Source organism: Entelurus aequoreus, linkage group LG03 (genome assembly GCF_033978785.1).
Source record: "Entelurus aequoreus isolate RoL-2023_Sb linkage group LG03, RoL_Eaeq_v1.1, whole genome shotgun sequence".
In the NCBI taxonomy this organism is placed as follows: domain Eukaryota; kingdom Metazoa; phylum Chordata; class Actinopteri; order Syngnathiformes; family Syngnathidae; genus Entelurus; species Entelurus aequoreus.
In genome coordinates this window covers 66,784,420-66,802,950 of record NC_084733.1, presented here as the reverse complement: position 1 = coordinate 66,802,950, position 18,531 = coordinate 66,784,420, and the positions used below count along the sequence as shown (strand labels likewise).

At 38.5% G+C, this 18,531-nt stretch overlaps 1 protein-coding gene across 1 annotated transcript in view; it reads left to right on the top strand.

Moving 5' to 3' along the window:
• Positions 1 to 2,915: 2,915 nt before the first annotated feature.
• The window catches only part of LOC133646772 (NADH-cytochrome b5 reductase 2), a 19,447-nt gene continuing 3,831 nt past the window's right edge, over positions 2,916 to 18,531 (top strand). The window contains exons 1-8 of the mRNA XM_062042530.1: positions 2,916 to 3,103; positions 3,180 to 3,311; positions 3,384 to 3,456; positions 3,522 to 3,628; positions 12,457 to 12,586; positions 12,667 to 12,750; positions 12,844 to 12,929; positions 13,012 to 13,111. Of these exons, the coding sequence (XP_061898514.1) occupies positions 3,089 to 3,103; positions 3,180 to 3,311; positions 3,384 to 3,456; positions 3,522 to 3,628; positions 12,457 to 12,586; positions 12,667 to 12,750; positions 12,844 to 12,929; positions 13,012 to 13,111 (727 nt within the window). The 5' untranslated portion in view covers positions 2,916 to 3,088. The remainder of the gene's footprint in view (positions 3,104 to 3,179; positions 3,312 to 3,383; positions 3,457 to 3,521; positions 3,629 to 12,456; positions 12,587 to 12,666; positions 12,751 to 12,843; positions 12,930 to 13,011; positions 13,112 to 18,531) is intronic.

The window sequence follows — 18,531 nt, the reverse complement described above, 5'->3', positions numbered from 1 at the left end:
AAATGGTGAATTCCCACAAAGTTTTAAAACAGCTGTTGTGACACCAAATTTGAAGTCTGGTGCATCAGATGAGTCATGCAATTATCCACCAATTTCAATTGTGCCTGTGATTTCAAAGGTACTTGAGAAGCTGCTGGCTGAACACTTGATGACCCATTTAGAGGAAAATAATTGATTAAATCCTAAACAATTTGGATTCCGGCCCAACATTCTACTGTGCCACTTCACTGAAATGATCAAATGTAGTTTGGACAAGGGTAAATACACTATTTTGCCAAAAGTATTTGGCTACCTACCTTGACTCACATATGAACTTGAAGTGCCATCCCATTCCTAACCCATAGGGTTTAATATGATGTTGGTCCACCTTTTGCAGCTATTACAGCTTCAACTCTTCTGGGAAGGCTGTCCACAAGGTTGCGGAGTGTGTTTATAGGAATGTTTTACCATTCTTCCAAAAGCGCATCGGTGAGGTCACACACTGATGTTGATCGAGAAGGCCTGGCTCTCAGTCTCCGTTCTAATTCATCCCAAATGTGTTCTGTGGGGTTCAGGTCAGGACTCTGTGCAGTTCAGTCAAGTTCATCCACACCAGACTCTGTCATCCATGTCTTTATGGACCTTGCTTTGTGCACTGCTGCACAGTCATGTTGGAAGAGGAAGGGGCCCACTCCAAACTGTTCCCACAAGGTTGGGAGCATGGAATTGTTAAAAATGTTTTGGTATTCTGGAGCATTCACAGTTCATTTCCCTGGAATTAAGGGGCCAAGCCCAACTCCTGAAAAACAACCCCACGCCATAATCCCTCCTCCACCAAATTTTCACACACGGCACAATGCAGTCCGAAATGTACCGTCTCCTGGCAACCTCCAAACCCAGACTGGTTCATCAGATTGCCAGATGGAAAAGCGTGATTCCTCACTCCAGAGAAGACGTCTCCACTGCTCTAGAGTCCAGTGGCGACGTGCTTTACACCACTGCATCCCACGCTTTGCATCGGACTTGGTGATGTATGGCTTAGATGCAGCTGCTTGGCCATGGAAACCCATTCAATGAAGCTCTCTGCTTACTGTATGTGGGCTAATTGGAAGGTCACATGAAGTTTGGAGCTCTGTAGCAACTGACTGTGCAGAAATTCTTTGCACTATGCGCTTCAGCATCCGCTGACCCCTCTCTGTCAGTTTACGTGGCCTACCACTTCGTGGCTGAGTTGCTGTTGTTCCCAAACTCTTCCATTTTCTTATAATAAAGCCGACAGTTGACTTTGGAATATTTAGGAGCGAGGACATTTCACGACTGGATTTGTTGCACAGGTGGCATCCTATGACAGTTCCACGCTGGAAATCACTGAGCTCCTGAGAGCAGCTCTTTCTTTCACAAATGTTTGTAGAAACAGTCTCCATGCCTAATTGCTTGATTTTATACACCTGTGACCGGGCCAAGTGATTAGGACACCTGATTCTGATCATTTGGATGGGTGGTCAAATATTTTTGGCAAAATAGTGTATGTTGGAGCAGTATTTTTAGATTTTTAAAAAGCTTTCGACACTGTAAATCAGATGTTATGATCCGCTGCCGGGATCATGTTCTGTTTGTTTTTTGGACTCTCTCAGTTCCTGCTTTTGTGCACCCTTGGGTTTGTTTTCTGTTTCCATGGGTGCTTATTGTTTCCACCTGTCTCTGATTGGTGTTCGGGACACTCACCTGTTTCCTGAGCACTAATCAGAGCACTATTTATTCCAGCCTTTTCCGGTCAGTCAGTCTGGTTTCCTAATTTGCTAACCGCAACAGTTGACGACTTTTGATTCCTGTTTGTGTATGCTAGCTCCCGCGCTATGAGCACACCTTTATTTCATCCCTGTATGATTTATCCTAATAAATCATTTCCTACCTGCACGCTGTGTCCGGAGTCCATCTGCATCTTGGGAGAACGACCCCCGCATCACCATGCGACCCGGTCGTCACATCAGAGTTTTGATGACAAAATTAAAACAATTTAATGTATCAAAACAAACTATAAATTGGTTTGAATCATATCCTGAATTGTGACAACAATGTATTCAAATAAATGGTGTAAAATCAGACATAATAAATTGTGATTCGGGTGTGCCACAAGGATCTATTTTGGGCCCGCTGCTTTTCAGTATATATATACATAAATGTCCTCATCCCTGCCATCCATCCATCCATTTTCTACCGCTTGTCCCTTTTGGGGTAGCGGGGGGTGCCGGAGCCTATCTCAGCTCCATTCGGGCGGAAGGCGGGGTACACCCTGGACAAGTCGCCACCTCATCGCAGGGCCAACACAGATAGACAGACAACATTCACACTCACATTCACACACTAGGGCCAATTTAGTGTTGCCAATCAACCTATCCCCAGGTGCATGTTTTTGGCGTTGGGAGGAAGCCGGAGTACCCGGAGGGAACCTACGCAGTCACGGGGAGAACATGCAAACTCCACACAGAAAGACCCCGAGCCCGGGATTGAACCCAGGACTACTCAGGACCTTCGTATTGTGAGGCACATGCACTAAACCCTGTTCCACCGTGCTGCCTCATCACTGCCATATTACCCAAAAATATAACATGATGAGTTTCGGTAATTTTATACATTTCTCATTTTTAAAAGCTATTTTTAAAGTGTCTTAATGGATTAGCCCCTGATGTGATGTGTCAAGAAATACAAAGATACAGTAGTGGTGAAGCGATACCAGATTTAGTACATGAAATATTGTGTTGTACAAATTCTGTTTTATAAGCCATACCCTTTCTCTTGCTGAGGTGTGATATCCTAATATGTCACGCTGTCTTGCTATTGGTGCTCTCAACAGAATCATGACATTACGTATCAGGGTCCGTGCGTGTGTGTTTGCGTGTGTGTGTGTGTGTGTGTGTGTGTGTGTGTGTGTGTGTGTGTGTGTGTGTGTGTGTGTGTGTGTGTGTGTGTGTGTGTGTGTGTGTGTGTGTGTGTGTGTGTGTGTGTGTGTGTGTGTGTGTGTGTGTGTGTGTGTGTGTGGACTCTGATCTTCCGGACTGTATGAAGAACAGGACAAAGTGTGCTGTGCTGAATAGAAGTTGTCAGAAGTATGGAACCAAGTGTGGTAAGGATGAGCTATTTGTAGTGTATGTATTGTAAAATGAATATGACTTTTACAGCATTTGAACTTGATGTTGCAGCTTGTGTCTGTGCTGGTCGCCATGTGCGTGGTGATTGGCAGTGTTGTCTACTTCCTCTTGTCTCCCAAGAAAAAACAAGTGACCCTGAAGGACCCGATGGTTAAGTACGCTCTGACGCTAGTGTCCAAACAGGTTGGTTGAATTCAAGAAAATACACAAGTTATTTTCTACGTCATTTATTTATTGTCCTCGCATTGTGCTCAGGTAATCAGTCATGACACCAAAATATTTCGCTTTGGTCTTCCTTCATCGGATCATATCCTTGGACTGCCGGTTGGTACGGAGACGTTTTCCCTTTGACTGCTTCTTACGTTTTCTAGTCTTAATGAGGTGTTTCTGCAGGCCAGCACGTGTACCTGTCAGCCAAGATTGATGGCAAGCTGGTGGTTAGAGCTTACACGCCCGTCTCCAGCGAAAACCAACAAGGATTTGTGGATCTTCTTGTCAAGGTAGTATTGCATGCTTCAAAAGGAGGATTCCATCTTACTGTTGTTGTGTTGACAGAAGTGTCGTACCACAATACAGTTGCCCCTTGTTTATCGCGACCAATTAGTTCCAGGCCTGACTGCAATAAATTAATTTCCTCAAAAGTAGGATTATTGTTGATTAGGGGTGTAACGGTACACAAAAATTTCGGTTCGGTACGTACCTCGGTTTGGAGGTCACGGTTCGGTTCATTTTCGGTACAGTAAGAAAACAACAAAATATACATTTTTTGGTTATTTATTTACCAAATTTGTAAACATAGCATTACATACATATACACACAGGGTCCATTGCCAGGGTTAATGTGGTCAACATATATAAAATAAAAACTAAATAACATAAGGCTCAGAATGGTTTCTTAACAAAACTTTTCTACATATAAAGTGCTTTTTTTGATTGATTGAGACTTTTATTAGTAGATTGTACAATACAGTACATATTCCGTACAATTGCATTCTAAATCCATATTGTAATTTAGGAATAAACTTCAATAGAAAAGAGAATACAACCAAACTTTGCAAATGCAGTGTGGACTTTACGTTGCACTTTTCATGGAGCATGGGTAGATTGGCTATTATTCCTGCTAGAAGGATCCATTGTGTGATGGTTAGTCTGCTCTGCTCTGCACACCAGCTTCAAAAATATGACTAAATTTACATGATACCTGACTAAATACACTTCATGTATGAAGCTAAATTAGGGCCTAAAGTTTTTATACAAGTTTTGATGTTACATTTTGAAAAATACATCAACGTATTGAAAATTTCAGGTTGAATATAATTATAATTTACGCTGTTAACTCCTCTGAACAAACTTTATTTTTCTATTCTATTCTATTTTTCTCATATTTGATCCACTTATAGCTAAGGATGGGCGAGGTGACCTAAAATCTATATTGTGATACATATATCGCAGCCACCTGCAACAATGACATATATTACAAGATGAATAAATGATAATAGAGCCATTTTCGAAACTGTTTACAAATGCTCCTAATTTGGCTGCTGACGTATGCCGTAATAAATTGTCATTTTCAGTTATGTTATTTTTCAAAACTATTAATATTCTATTTATTAATTTACTGTTAATATCTGGTTACTTTCTGTTCTAAAAGGTTTCTATCTACACTTTTGTTCAAATGAAATAAGAACTTTTTCTTTTGATGTTTCAATACTCTCCATTAGTTTTGGGAAATGCTACAAATCCAATACCAAATAGTTAGAGGGGCAGTATTGGTCATACATGGGTCTAGGCCCGGGCCCATAGTACATTTTGCTGGACGATACATTATTGCCGAGAAACGTTACTATTGCTGGCATTATTAGGAGACCAAATTAAGCATGAATGCAATTATAATATTCAATAATATTAATTTAAGTAACCCCTTAAAACACAATAAGCTTTAATTTCTAATTAGTTTATTTTACCATTGTAATTGGAAGGTTAATAACTTTTAATAATCTTAAATAAGTTAACAAACAATACAAATAAAATTGCGCCTTAATAAATATTGCACGTCTTAAAGGGAATTTTTACTTTTTAATTTTGTATTTATTTTGTCTGTCGTTCACAATCATTATGAGAGACAAGAACAAACTTTTTTTTATTTTTTTTTATTTTAAAGATGTTAAAAACACTTGCAAGATGCAGCTAATGGGTGTCACTGGTGTAGCCTCCAAAGCCCTCTCAAACAACTGGAAGACCCTCTATTAACGTTTTAAATATATGTTGCAAGTAAATATATATATATATATATATATATATATATATATATATATATATATATATATATATATATATATATATATATATATATATATATATATATATATATATATATATATATATGTATGTATATATATACAGTATATGTATATATACACTACCGTTCAAAAGTTTGGGGTCACATTGAAATGTCCTTATTTTTGAAGGAAAAGCACTGTACATTTCAAGGAAGATAACTTTAAACTAGTCTTAACTTTAAAGAAATACACTCTATACATTGCTAATGTGGTAAATGACTATTCTAGCTGCAAATGTCTGGTTTTTGGTGCAATATCTACATAGGTGTATAGAGGCCCATTTCCAGCAACTATCACTCCAGTGTTCTAATGGTACAATGTGTTTCCTCATTGGCTCAGAAGGCTAATTGATGATTAGAAAACCCTTGTGCAATCATGTTCACACATCTGAAAACAGTTTAGCTCGTTGCAGAAGCTACAAAACTGACCTTCCTTTGAGCAGATTGAGTTTCTGGAGCATCACATTTGTGGGGTCAATTAAACGCTCAAAATGGTCAGAAAAAGAGAACTTTCATCTGAAACTCGACAGTCTATTCTTGTCCTTAGAAATGAAGGCTATTCCACAAAATTGTTTGGGTGACCCCAAACTTTTGAACGGTGAATCAATCAATCAATGTTTATTTATATAGCCCTAAATCACAAGTGTCTCAAAGGGCTGTACAAGCCACAACGACATCCTCGGTACAGAGCCCACATACGGGCAAGGAAAAACTCACCCCAGTGGGACGTCGGTGAATGACTATGAGAAACCTTGGAGAGGACCGCATATGTGGGCAACCCCCCCCCTTTAGGGGAGACCGAAATATAGATATATATAAATATATATGTATATATATGTATGTATAAATATGTATTGATAGATCAAATATTTTCACAGTTATATTGATTGATTGATTGATTGAGAAGTTTATTGACATCTTAAAGAATTGAATGCATGTAATGCTTTAAAAAGGCAAATTAATGGCACAAAAAGCCAAAAAGCTTGTTTACATTGTGGTTCATTAAATATTCATCACATTTCATACATTCAATAATAAAAGATGTATAACCTGTAACATGTATATAAAAAATTACGTAAAATGTTATATAAATTATGTACATATACACAGTATACATGTCAGGTGATTTGAAAAAACAATATATACAAAAAAATGGGGGGGGGGGTATATACACTATGTACATGACACTATGTACATGGCTATATGCACATGTTGACTCCAAGAGTGTGCAAAACAGAATGAGAAAATATATATACACTATAACCACATATAAACCTGTTTGATGCTTCGAAGAGTTGCTGGGGATCAATTTTGGTTCAGATCAGAATTGATCCCCAGTAACTCTTCAAAGCATCATATCATTAAAAAAACTGTTAACGACATTTCTAAATAAATATTTTAAACCGGGGCCAACTCTAGCCCCGGCGAGCCCCCTCAAATAAATGTCCTGCCCCCTCAAATCCAAATGTTATAAGTTGCGAAAGTACATTTTAAAAGTGAAAAAGTCCCAACGATAGTCACACACACTTGGTGTAGTGAAATTATCCTCTGCATTTGACCCATCCCCATGTTCACCGATCTACCCACAAAATGTATATGTTACAAGTTGACAAAATTATCCGCAGTGGCGGAGAAATCCGCTGAAAAAGGCACACGCCACAACACTCAGTCAACCAGTGACGACGAATTAAAAATAAGACGAGAAGTTGTCAGGAACAAAATCCAATCATATTTATGTCGTCTTGTAAATGGGTGGGACAAGTTTCGAAATGTATCCAATCGCAGTTCTTCAATAGCGTACAATAGGAGAGAGAGTGGGGGTTGGCGATTATTTTGGATGCTATATGATGCCATCAACAGGCGAGCCATCGATCGGGACATCTGCAGACTGTAAGTTGAAGCTGTGTATTTGCTGCTTCGGGTGTTTTGTTGAAATGAGCTGTTTTGTCGAAATGTATTCCTGTTTAATCAGTGATGAAAACAAATATGTTGGCTACTATTATTTGCGTCAATGTGAACGTCCTCATGCTGCAAGTGTTTACATGCTCACTGGTCAGAGAACACAATGAAATGAATAGAACTTAAAGGAACAGGGGAAACTGTTGACTCCTGGTTAGTTGGTACTAGGGTTGTACGGTATACCGGTATTAGTATAGTAACGTGATACTAATGAATCATATTCGGTACTATACCGCCTCTAAAAAGTACCGGTCCGTATCTACTCCTAACATCCACTGTAATGATACCAAGTACAGTAGTGTATCTAGTCGATACTACTATGATTACGACGATCTTGTTTCGTTTTTTTATTTTTTTTATATTATGTTTATAAACTCAGTAAATATGTCCATGGACAGATGAGGACTTTGAATATGACTAATGTATGATCCTGTAATGACTTGGTATCGGATTGATACCCACATTTGTGGTATCATCCAAAACTAATGTAAAGTATCAAACAACAGAAGAATAAGTGATTATTAAATTTTAACAGAAGTGTAGATAGAACATGTTAAAAGAGAAAGTAAGCAGATATTAACAGTAAATGAACAAGTAGATTAATAATTTATTTTCTACCACTTGTCCTTAATAATTTTGACAAAATAATAGAATGGAAAATGACACAATATGTTACTGCATATGTCAGCAGCTAAATTAGGAGCCTTTGTTTGCTTAATTACTAATAAAAGACAAGTTGTCTTGTACGTTCAATATTTTATTTAAGGACAAAATGCAATAAGAAACATATGTTTAATGTATCGTGACATTTTTTGTTAAAATAAAGCCAATAATGCAATTTTTTGTGGTTCCCTTTATTTAGAAAAGTACCAAAAAGTATCTAAATAATTTTGGTACCGGTACCGGTACCAAAATATTGGTACATTACTATGCCAAGGGTGTTGTTAAGTTGCTCTGTTGAAATGAATGGAGAATGCAGAAACTTTGAGGCACGTTTCAGCTGACCTGATGATCATTTTCTATTATTCATAAGACTGTACCTTTCAGTTTTGTAAATATTGACTATCGTGTGTCCTACTAAAGGTTAAATTCAGTTTAAGAATCATACCATCAAGTTAAGACAAATGTAGTGATGGTTAATAAAATGTGGATGAAGAATACTTTGTTTTATTTTTTTACTTTTATATTTTAGTTTCCCCCTGAGAGATTATTGTGGTGGAGTGATACCAGCAGGAGCTTAGTCTTTATGTGCAACACCAAAGTTGAACAGGTGGTAAGGTAGAGGCCTGACAAAGTGCAATCCTCTTCTCCAGGTTGGAGTTGGACTCATAGGTCTTGATTTAGTGATGGTTTGCGTGTACTAAAACACATGCAGACCTGATAGCGCACGCAAAGCTGATCTACTGAACGTGTGCAAAGTGGATTGCGTCTCTTAAGTGAGCAAAATAAGGCGTGCAATCCATTTTGCGTCTCTGTCTTTATTAGTATGTAAAATATCCGCAGATCATCAAAACAGCCACAATACTGGGAGGAGAAAATACAAATATATTTATTTATCACGTGCATTGTGACATATCAACACTCATCTCCGTTTTGGGAGCAATAGTTGGCATTTTATTTAGTAACTATGCCAACTGACAGTTCTACACACGACTCCAGGATCAATGCAGATGAGAGTCCGTCATACGTGTGTGTGTGTGCGTGTGTGTGTGTGTGTGTGTGTGTGTGTGTGTGTGCGTGTGCGTGTGTGCGTCAACATTTTTGGATGGCCAGAAATAAAATATTAGACATAATTATTCAGCAACATAAGTTTTTAGCTGCTTGACGACGACTTTAGGGGCTGATTAAAACAAATTCAATTGATGCGTTTTGGTGTTCTATAGTATTTTTTTAATAACATTAGTTTTTGAACATAAAATAGGGGTGTCAAATGTACAGCCCACGGCCCGAATCAGGCCTGTGACGGTGTGCTCTTATCACGCCGTCATTTGAGGACCGGCACGTCCTTCTCTCTCTTTGGCCAGGAGAGCGAGGAGGGATAGGTTGATTGGCAACACTAAATTGGCCCTAGTGTGTGAATGTGAGTGTCAATGTTGTCTGAGCTGGCGACTTGTCCAGGGTGAACCCTGCCTTCCACCCGAATGCAATTGAGATCGGCTCGAGCTTCCGCGACCCCCAGAGGGATAAGAGGTAGAAAATGAATGGATGGATGTTGTGAAGCCACAATAATTGAAGCGCAATGTAGCGAGGATGACTGTAGAGCGAAACCATCCTCGCCTGGGTGTGCACACCTCCTTCTGTACAGCATAAGTAGTTTGAAATTTTGGCACCAACTGGTTTTACCTACCGTGCGAACACTTACGTCTGTGTTGGTCCTTTCAGGCACAAACGGTGTGTTTGCAAACGTGGGAAAAACTGACATCAAATCCAAACCACCCGAACGTTAAAGGCCTACTGAAACCCACTACTACCGACCACGCAGTCTGATAGTTTATATATCAATGATGAAATCTTAACATTGCAACACATGCCAATACGGCCGGGTTAACTTATAAAGTGCAATTTTAAATTTCCCGCTAAACTTCCGGTTCAAAACGTCTATGTATGATGACGTATGCGCGTGACGTCAATCGTTGAAACGGAAGTATCTGGACACCATTGAATCCAATGCAAAAATCTCTGTTTTCATCTCAAGATTCCACAGTATTCTGGACATCTGTGTTGGTGAATCTTTTGCAATTAGTTTAATGAACAATGAAGACTGCAAAGAAGAAAGCTGTAGGTGGGATCGGTGTATTAGCGGCTGGCTGTAGCAACACAACCAGGAGGACTTTGACTTGGATAGCAGACGCGCTAGCCGACGCTAGCCGACGCTAGCAGCCGACCGCTTGGATGATCGGGTGAAGTCCTTCGTCCTTCCGTCGATCACTGGAACGCAGGTGAGCATGGGTATTGATGAGCAGATGAGGGCTGGCGTGGGTGGAGCGCTAATGTTTTTATCATAGCTCTGTGAGGTCCCGTTGCTAAGTTAGCTTGAATGGCGTCGTTAGCAACAGCATTGTTAAGCTTCGCCAAGCTGGGAATTATTAACTGTGTAGTTACATGTCCATGGTTTAATAGTATTGTTGATCTTCTGTCTATCCTTCCAGTCAGGGATTTATTTATTTTGTTTCTATCTGCATTTGAGCCCGATGCTATCACGTTAGCTCAGTAGCTAAAGAACTTCGCCGATGTATTGCCGTGGAGATAAAAGTCACTGTGAATGTCCATTTCACGTTCTCGACTCTCATTTTCAAGAGGATATAGTATCCGAGGTGGTTTAAAATACAAATCCGTGATCCACAATAGAAAAAGGAGAAAGTGTGGAATCCAATGAACCCTTGTACCTAAGTTACGGTCAGAGCGAAAAAAGATACGTCCTGCACTGCACTGTAGTCCTTCACTCTCACTTTCCTCATCCACGAATCTTTCATCCTCGCTCAAATTAATGGGGTAATCGTCGCTTTCTCGGTCCGAATCTCTCTCGCTGCATTGTAAACAATGGGAAAATGTGAGGAGTCCTTCCTCCGGTGACGTCACGCTACTTCCGGTATAGGCAAGGCTTTTTTTTAATCAGCGACCAAAAGTTGCGACCTTTATCGTCGTTGTTCTCTACTAAATCCTTTCAGCAAAAATATGGCAATATCGCGAAATGATCAAGTATGACACATAGAATGGATCTGCTATCCCCGTTTAAATAAAAAAAATTCATTTCAGTAGGCCTTTAAACATTAATATCAGCCGTTCGTTACAGTTCGAATTGATATATATATATATATATATATATATATATATATATATATATATATATATATATATATATATATATATATATATATATATATATATATATATATATATATATATATATATATATATATTATAGCCTATTATTTGCACACTATTTACAAGTGATGCACCGAAAACTTGACCACCAAAAAAATACTTTGATTATGGAAAACCGCGCTGCCGAAACCGGATGTAAACAAAACGCACAACATTTTCTGGACTAATGTCAGCATGTCTGTGATGTGGACGTAACTTTAATATATCGCCGCTATACCCACAGAAAAAATTTGCAAATATTAAGAGGACGGCTTTTAAGCAGAGAAAGTCCAACTGGAGCAACAGTGACGTGTGACGTCATGCTCGCTGCAGCTCGCCTCTTTCGTCAGGAACATCGAGGGACAAAAATAAAGAGTCTCTAAACACGAGTACAGTCTATAGTAACACCAGAAGAAGATGCTAGATTTGTACCTATTTGTTTTTCATTTAAAAGTCATTAAAGGTTTCTAAACACTCAAAATCTTAACAAAGTACAAAAAGCAGCAAAATATGGCAAACAATAAAACATATACCGGTACATGTGTGAACGCCAATTAATAATCACAAATTAGTTGTTTTAGCCGTTTAAAAAAAAAATCATATTATAGTAGCAAATTATGCAAATTAATCAATGACGTCATGGTGACCACGACCCCACCGCCACAGGTATCTTGGCAGTCTCGCGGAAACCCTGGATGAAGCTACTTGGTCGAGAGGCAGAAGTTAAGTTAAAGTTAAGTTAAAGTACCAATGATTGTCACACACACACTAGCTGTGGTGAAATTTGTCCTTCGCATTTGACCCATCCCCTTGATCACCCCCTGGGAGGTGAGGGGAGCAGTGGGCAGCAGCGGTGCCGCGCCCGGGAATCATTTTTGGTGATTTAACCCCCAATTCCAACCCTTGATGCTGAGTGCCAAGCAGGGAGGTAATGGGTCCCATTTTTTATAGTCTTTGGTATGACTCGGCCGGGGTTTGAACTCACAACCTACCGATCTCAGGGCGAACACTCTAACCACTAGGCCACTGAGTAGGTCTGAGAATGTCTTCTGAGACAAACTGTGCAGTCTATGAATGTCCTAAGACCACAAAAACCTAAAATGTTAACAATCGGACACAAGCCATGTATTTCCAAACATAGTATGATTATGTGTTCTACTTTGTCAGGTGTACTATAAGAACACACACCCAACCTTCCCAGAAGGAGGAAAGATGTCTCAGTACTTGGACAACATGGCCATTGGAGACACCCTGGACTTCAGAGGACCCAATGGCCTGCTGGTGTATCATGGCAGAGGTGCTGTGTGGAAACAAGAAGAGCATTCTGCTCAATGTAGTCCTCGTGCTGCAAAGTATTTACTACCATCTTCTGATCAGGTCGGTTTTCCATCCAAGCGGACAAGAAGTCAGCCGCCAGCAGCTTGACGTTCAAGCACGTCGGCATGATTTGTGGAGGAACAGGTGACATTTATGCTAATCATCTGATAGTCTACGCCACAGACGCAAATAAATTGATCAACATACACCAATATGAAACATATTTTATCGTCAAAGGTATCACTCCCATGTTGCAGCTGATTCGGAGGATTACAGCGGATCGCAACGACGACACAAAGTGTTATCTCATTTTTGCCAACCAGGTGTCTTTTTAGCTCATTTGTTTATTATCTGCTGCTCACAAGTAATTCCACAGAACATACGTGTTTGTGTCCCCTCACTCAGACTGAGAAAGATATTCTAGTGAGGGAGGAGCTCATGGAGGCACAGAAGAATCATCCCGACAAGCTGAGGCTCTGGTTTACGCTGGACAAACCTGCCCAGGGTAAGACATTATCTTTGTAAATATATCATAAATATGCTACACTTTCCGTTTTTTCAAACGATAAGACACATTGTTAATGTCCCCGTTCATGAAATCTTAATCAACTTTACAATGAAAGTAGCATTTTAACTCGGAGTGGCCCGATAGAACTGTTTCACTTCCAATACCGAGATTGGAGCCTTGAGTATTGGTTGTTAACCGGTATTTAAGGGGAACTGCACTTTTTTTTCCCAATTCAACTATTGTTAACAATCATTATGAGAAACCTATCCATCCATCCATTTTCTACCGCTTGTCTATCTCGGGGTCGCGGGGTTGGCTGGAGCCTATCCCAGCTGCATTTGGGCGGGAGGCAGTGTACACCCTGGACAAGTCGCCAACTCATCGCAAGGTCATTACGAAAGGCAAAAGGTTTTTAAGCATATCTTACATTTAAAAATCGGCTCATTCTAGGTCGCTAGCAACGCAGCTAATGGGAGCAATCTATTTTATCTCTAAATCACTTTAAAATGCATTCAAAAACGGTCACGGGTGTTGTATCTAGTAATGAATGAGGCTAAAAAGAACAACAAACAAACATGTCTAATTGTGGAGAAACTCGAAGGAACTCTTTATAAAAATGCCAGAATTACATACTGGTTGAATCTAATCCAAATCATTGATCTAATCCAAACGGACTGATAAGAAGATATCGCAACCACACCAAAACAATGACGCGCGATGACGACGTCATGCATGCACAGGTAGTCATGGAAACGGTTAAAACCGCCGGAAACCTTGATGAAGTTCTTCAGGGTACAAATACGACTTTTAGTTAGGTATGAAGTAAAAAGTCTTGCATTTTTCTTTATTTCTGTCCAAACTGTTTTTTGGGATGTATTACTGGCCAGGTTCTGTTTTTCTTTTCTTTTATACAACTACTTGATTGATTAGTGATATTTGCTTTGTTTTTTTGGTAATCTCTTTGTTTTTCTCCCTTCTACTGTTTTACTTTTTAGCTTTCTCCTTCTCTTCTGATTTTGTTTCCCTTATTCTTTTTTTTCTTCTAATTTATATTATTCTCTTTAAGCATGCTTTTTTTGCTATTTAAATTATTACATTTTGTGTTAAAGGGCAATGGGAGAGGGAATGTAGGGGGGTTGATAAGGATAAATAACCCATTAAAAATATGCATTGAGAAGACACACTTACTAAATGTTATGTTTGATATTTTTTGTCACACAAGGAAGCAAACCAGTCAACACAAACATAAGATTTTGCAATGACTAGAAAATGTTTGAGAATTATATATTGGAATGTAAAAGGTGCAAATGAACAGGTGAAACAAAGACAAATTCCGAAGCATCTAAACAATCGTTCTACTGATATTGCTTTTCTACAGGAAACACATCTGAAAATTGAACATTTAAAATATTTGAAAAAAGGATGAGTTGGTAAGATAGTTGGTGTTGGACTGTCCTCCAAAAGATCTGGTGTTGCTATAATGTTCAATCACCAATCAATCAATGTTTATTTATATAGCCCTAAATCACAAGTATAAAAGCTAACCACAGAAAGCGATAAAGTAGCTTCTATGACAGCACACACCGTGCTTGAGTTTGTAATGCACAACACAAGGTGATAAGACACCAATCTGTACTGACTGAAAAAAATCAACAATCATATTACAGTATCTGTTAAGTATTATTTCATGTTTTGTTTGTACACAGCTCGCCAGACAGTGTATGTACTGTAGTTGTAATAACACGCATGATGTGCTGCATGAATCACGAGCCATATAAAGTATGACTCACTCGATGGACGTGTTTTCCTGATTTATTTTGGGTAAGCATGCCATTTATGTCGAAATAGCTTGTCTCCAAGTTCCCACATTTGCAGCTTCTAGTGGCTTTCCCCTCAATCGGCTTCCGCCGGCTCCAAAATTTCAACCTCATCTTCGTGCTCGCTTCTAGAAGCCGCAGTTCAACCTCAGTTTGTTCAGGTTCAAACAGATAAGGCTGTGAATATTCATTTGCCCAAAAATAGTCGTCTTCGTTATTTGTTACCAAGTCTGCCATGATTAGAAAACACACATTCGTGTATTGTATCCGAAAGTAGGACACACATTTGTTGCTGGAAGTCAGACGTGCGCTGCTGTGGAAACGGAAATCAATGTGCGAAAGAAGTCAGTCACGGAATTGATTAAAATAATCAAAATACGGTAAATATTGTACATATTACATATTGTTATGAAGGTGTCTGTTACTACATGATATACTGTATATACTTGCAGTGTGTATATTGTACATTAGAGATGCGCGGATAGGCAATTATTTCATCCGCAACCGCATCACGAAAGTCGTCATCCACCCGCCATCCACCCGAACCAACATTTTATCAAAACCACAACCGCCCGCCACCCGGGCGGTATTTATCATTATTATAATATTATTGTCATTTCCATTAAGAAAGTGTTGACTATTGTTGCCAGGAGTGCGTTCCTCACACTTTGATGCTTTTAAGAAGTTAAAAAAAATGTTTTACAAAGACAAGGCCTATATTTTCGTTAGGTAAAAAAAAAAATTCTGAATTTATTTCAATGAATATTAACTTGTTAACGTTAAAGTGCTCAAATAGGGACGAGGGCGGGGTGCACAGTGAAACAGTGAACAATTTTGCGACAAAGATGAACCTTTATTGATTGATCTGCAGCCATGACAAAATATCAGACAATCTCCATTGTCAACGACAGGCAGGAAAATAAAGATGAACACATAGCCTATGTTGTAGGCATAGGCATAGGCTCATACGTTTTTAAGTTGAAATAAAAAAATAAATAAAAAATGTGCCTATAAGCCTTAGGCTGTCAATCACACGCACAAACTTAAATTATACAACAACATATGTATGTCATCCCTATTTAAACAAAAATAAATTAAATAAATAATAATAATTGAATTATAATGAAAATAGACGGTCGCGACAAACAAAGCAGGCTAAATGGCCTTACATTGTAGCCAATCGGAGATGCGCTTCACTTGAAAGCGAGGTCAAATAATTAACACACAGTAGTATATCTCCAATAGAAAAAAAAAACACAATAAACAACGCAATTGCCTTATTCCTTTGCATTGTAGTGCGCCCAAACAACACGTAACCATCACAATTATTCAGCTGACCGAACTCAATATAGGTTAGACATGGGCTTATTTGGTATAGCCTAGGTAATGTAGACTAATTCGTTTAACATATCCAACCGTATGTCTACTTACTTTTTTTTTTTAGCACTATGCAGGAATAAAATGGCATCTACAGTGCCAGGATTCATGCAGGCGAGAGCGCCTGGCCTCTAAAATGCGCCCTGCTGCGCTGAAGGAGCGCTCACTTGCGGCACTTGTTGCTGGGACACATAGGATTCTCTTTATACATTTAACTATGTATATATATTTCCGAATTGGTTCAACCGCCATCCGCCCGAATCTATTTAAAATCTATTTTTTTCGTCATTCATCCGCCCGACCCGCGGATTACCCGCGGACACCGCGGGTGTGTCCGCAAACCGCGCATCGCTATTGTACATATTACATATTGTTATGAAGGTGTCGGTTACTACATTATATATATACTTGCAGTGTGTATATTGTACATATTACATATTGTTATGAAGGTGTCTGTTACTACATTATATATATACTTGCAGTGTGTATATTGTACATATTACATATTGTTATGAAGGTGTCTGTTACTACATTATATATATACTTGCAGTGTGTATATTGTACATATTACATATTGTTATGAAGGTGTCGGTTACTACATTATATATATACTTGCAGTGTGTATATTGTACATATTACATATTGTTATGAAGGTGTCGGTTACTACATTATATATATACTTGCAGTGTGTATATTGTACATATTACATATTGTTATGAAAGTGTCGGTTACTACATTATATATATACTTGCAGTGTGTATATTGTACATATTACATATTGTTATGAAGGTGTCGGTTACTACATTATATATATACTTGCAGTGTGTATTTTGTTTATATTACATATTGTTATGAAGGTGTCTGTTACTACATTATATATATACTTGCAGTGTGTATTTTTTTTATATTACATGTTGTTATGAAGGTGTCTGTTACTACATTATATATATACTTGCAGTGTGTATATTGTACATATTACATATTGTTATGAAGGTGTCTGTTACTACATTATATATATATACTTGCAGTGTGTATATTGTACATATTACATATTGTTATGAAGGTATCTGTTACTACATTATATATATATATATACTTGCAGTGTGTATTTTGTACATATTACATATTGTTATGAAGGTATCTGTTACTACATTATATATATATATATACTTGCAGTGTGTATATTGTACATATTACATATTGTTATGAAGGTATCTGTTACTACATTATATATATACTTGCAGTGTGTATATAAAACATATTACATATTGTTATGAAGGTGTCTGTTACTACATTATATATAGACATGCAGTGTGTATAAAAAACGTTGATGGAGGGTTTTGAAGTTGTCTGAGGGATTTGAAGGCTACAACAATGATTCCCATTAGCCGCATCTTCTAAGCGTAATTTTATCATCTTTGAAATCGTAAAAAAAAAAAGTCATGTGTGTTTTTGTCTCTCATAATGATTGTGTGTATTATTTTGTAGTGTGGAATATTAGAAAAGTTAAATTAGAGATCAGAGAACAGATCAATGGTAAAAAAAAAAACACTTAACCTATTAACTAATGTGGAATGGACTTTTGCTGTCTTTAACCCTCCTGTTATGTTCATTTGTCAGAAAAAAGCTGTGGTGTTCCTGGGTCAGTTTGACCCACTGCATGTTTAGTTATCCAAAAGATGTCCAAAACCAAAGAAATCCAAACAAGGATTGTTAATATTTTATTACTAACTCCGTTACGAACAGCAACCTCGGAATGCCACCAGCCTTTCATCCACTATGATATTAGGGCCTGGGTTATAGAGTAGAGGAAGTTGCCCTACCCACTTGTCCTACACTGTCCGTCTCAATTAGTCTGGAGAAAATGCGAAAAGTCTCCAGTGGCTCGAAATAAAGCTTTGCATTCCACAGACTGGCTGTCGATTCACACTTCGACTTAGAGACCCCAGCCAGAATGAGGAGCCCCTAATACGCACAGAAATGTGTTTTGTCCAGCACCTTCCACTTCTCTGAAAAATAGGCCTCCCTTTTAGATAATTAATTTCCAGGAAAATGTTCTGTTTTGAATCTGGCATGACCAGCTCAAAAGTTGACTTGATGTGAGTCACACGGGTCACTGCCATCAGAGCGGGCCCTGGCACTGTCTTTATTATGGTTTCTGCGGACAGTTTTGCCTGATGCTTATTTGGGGATGAAGACCACTGTGTTTGACCTTTGTTTTTT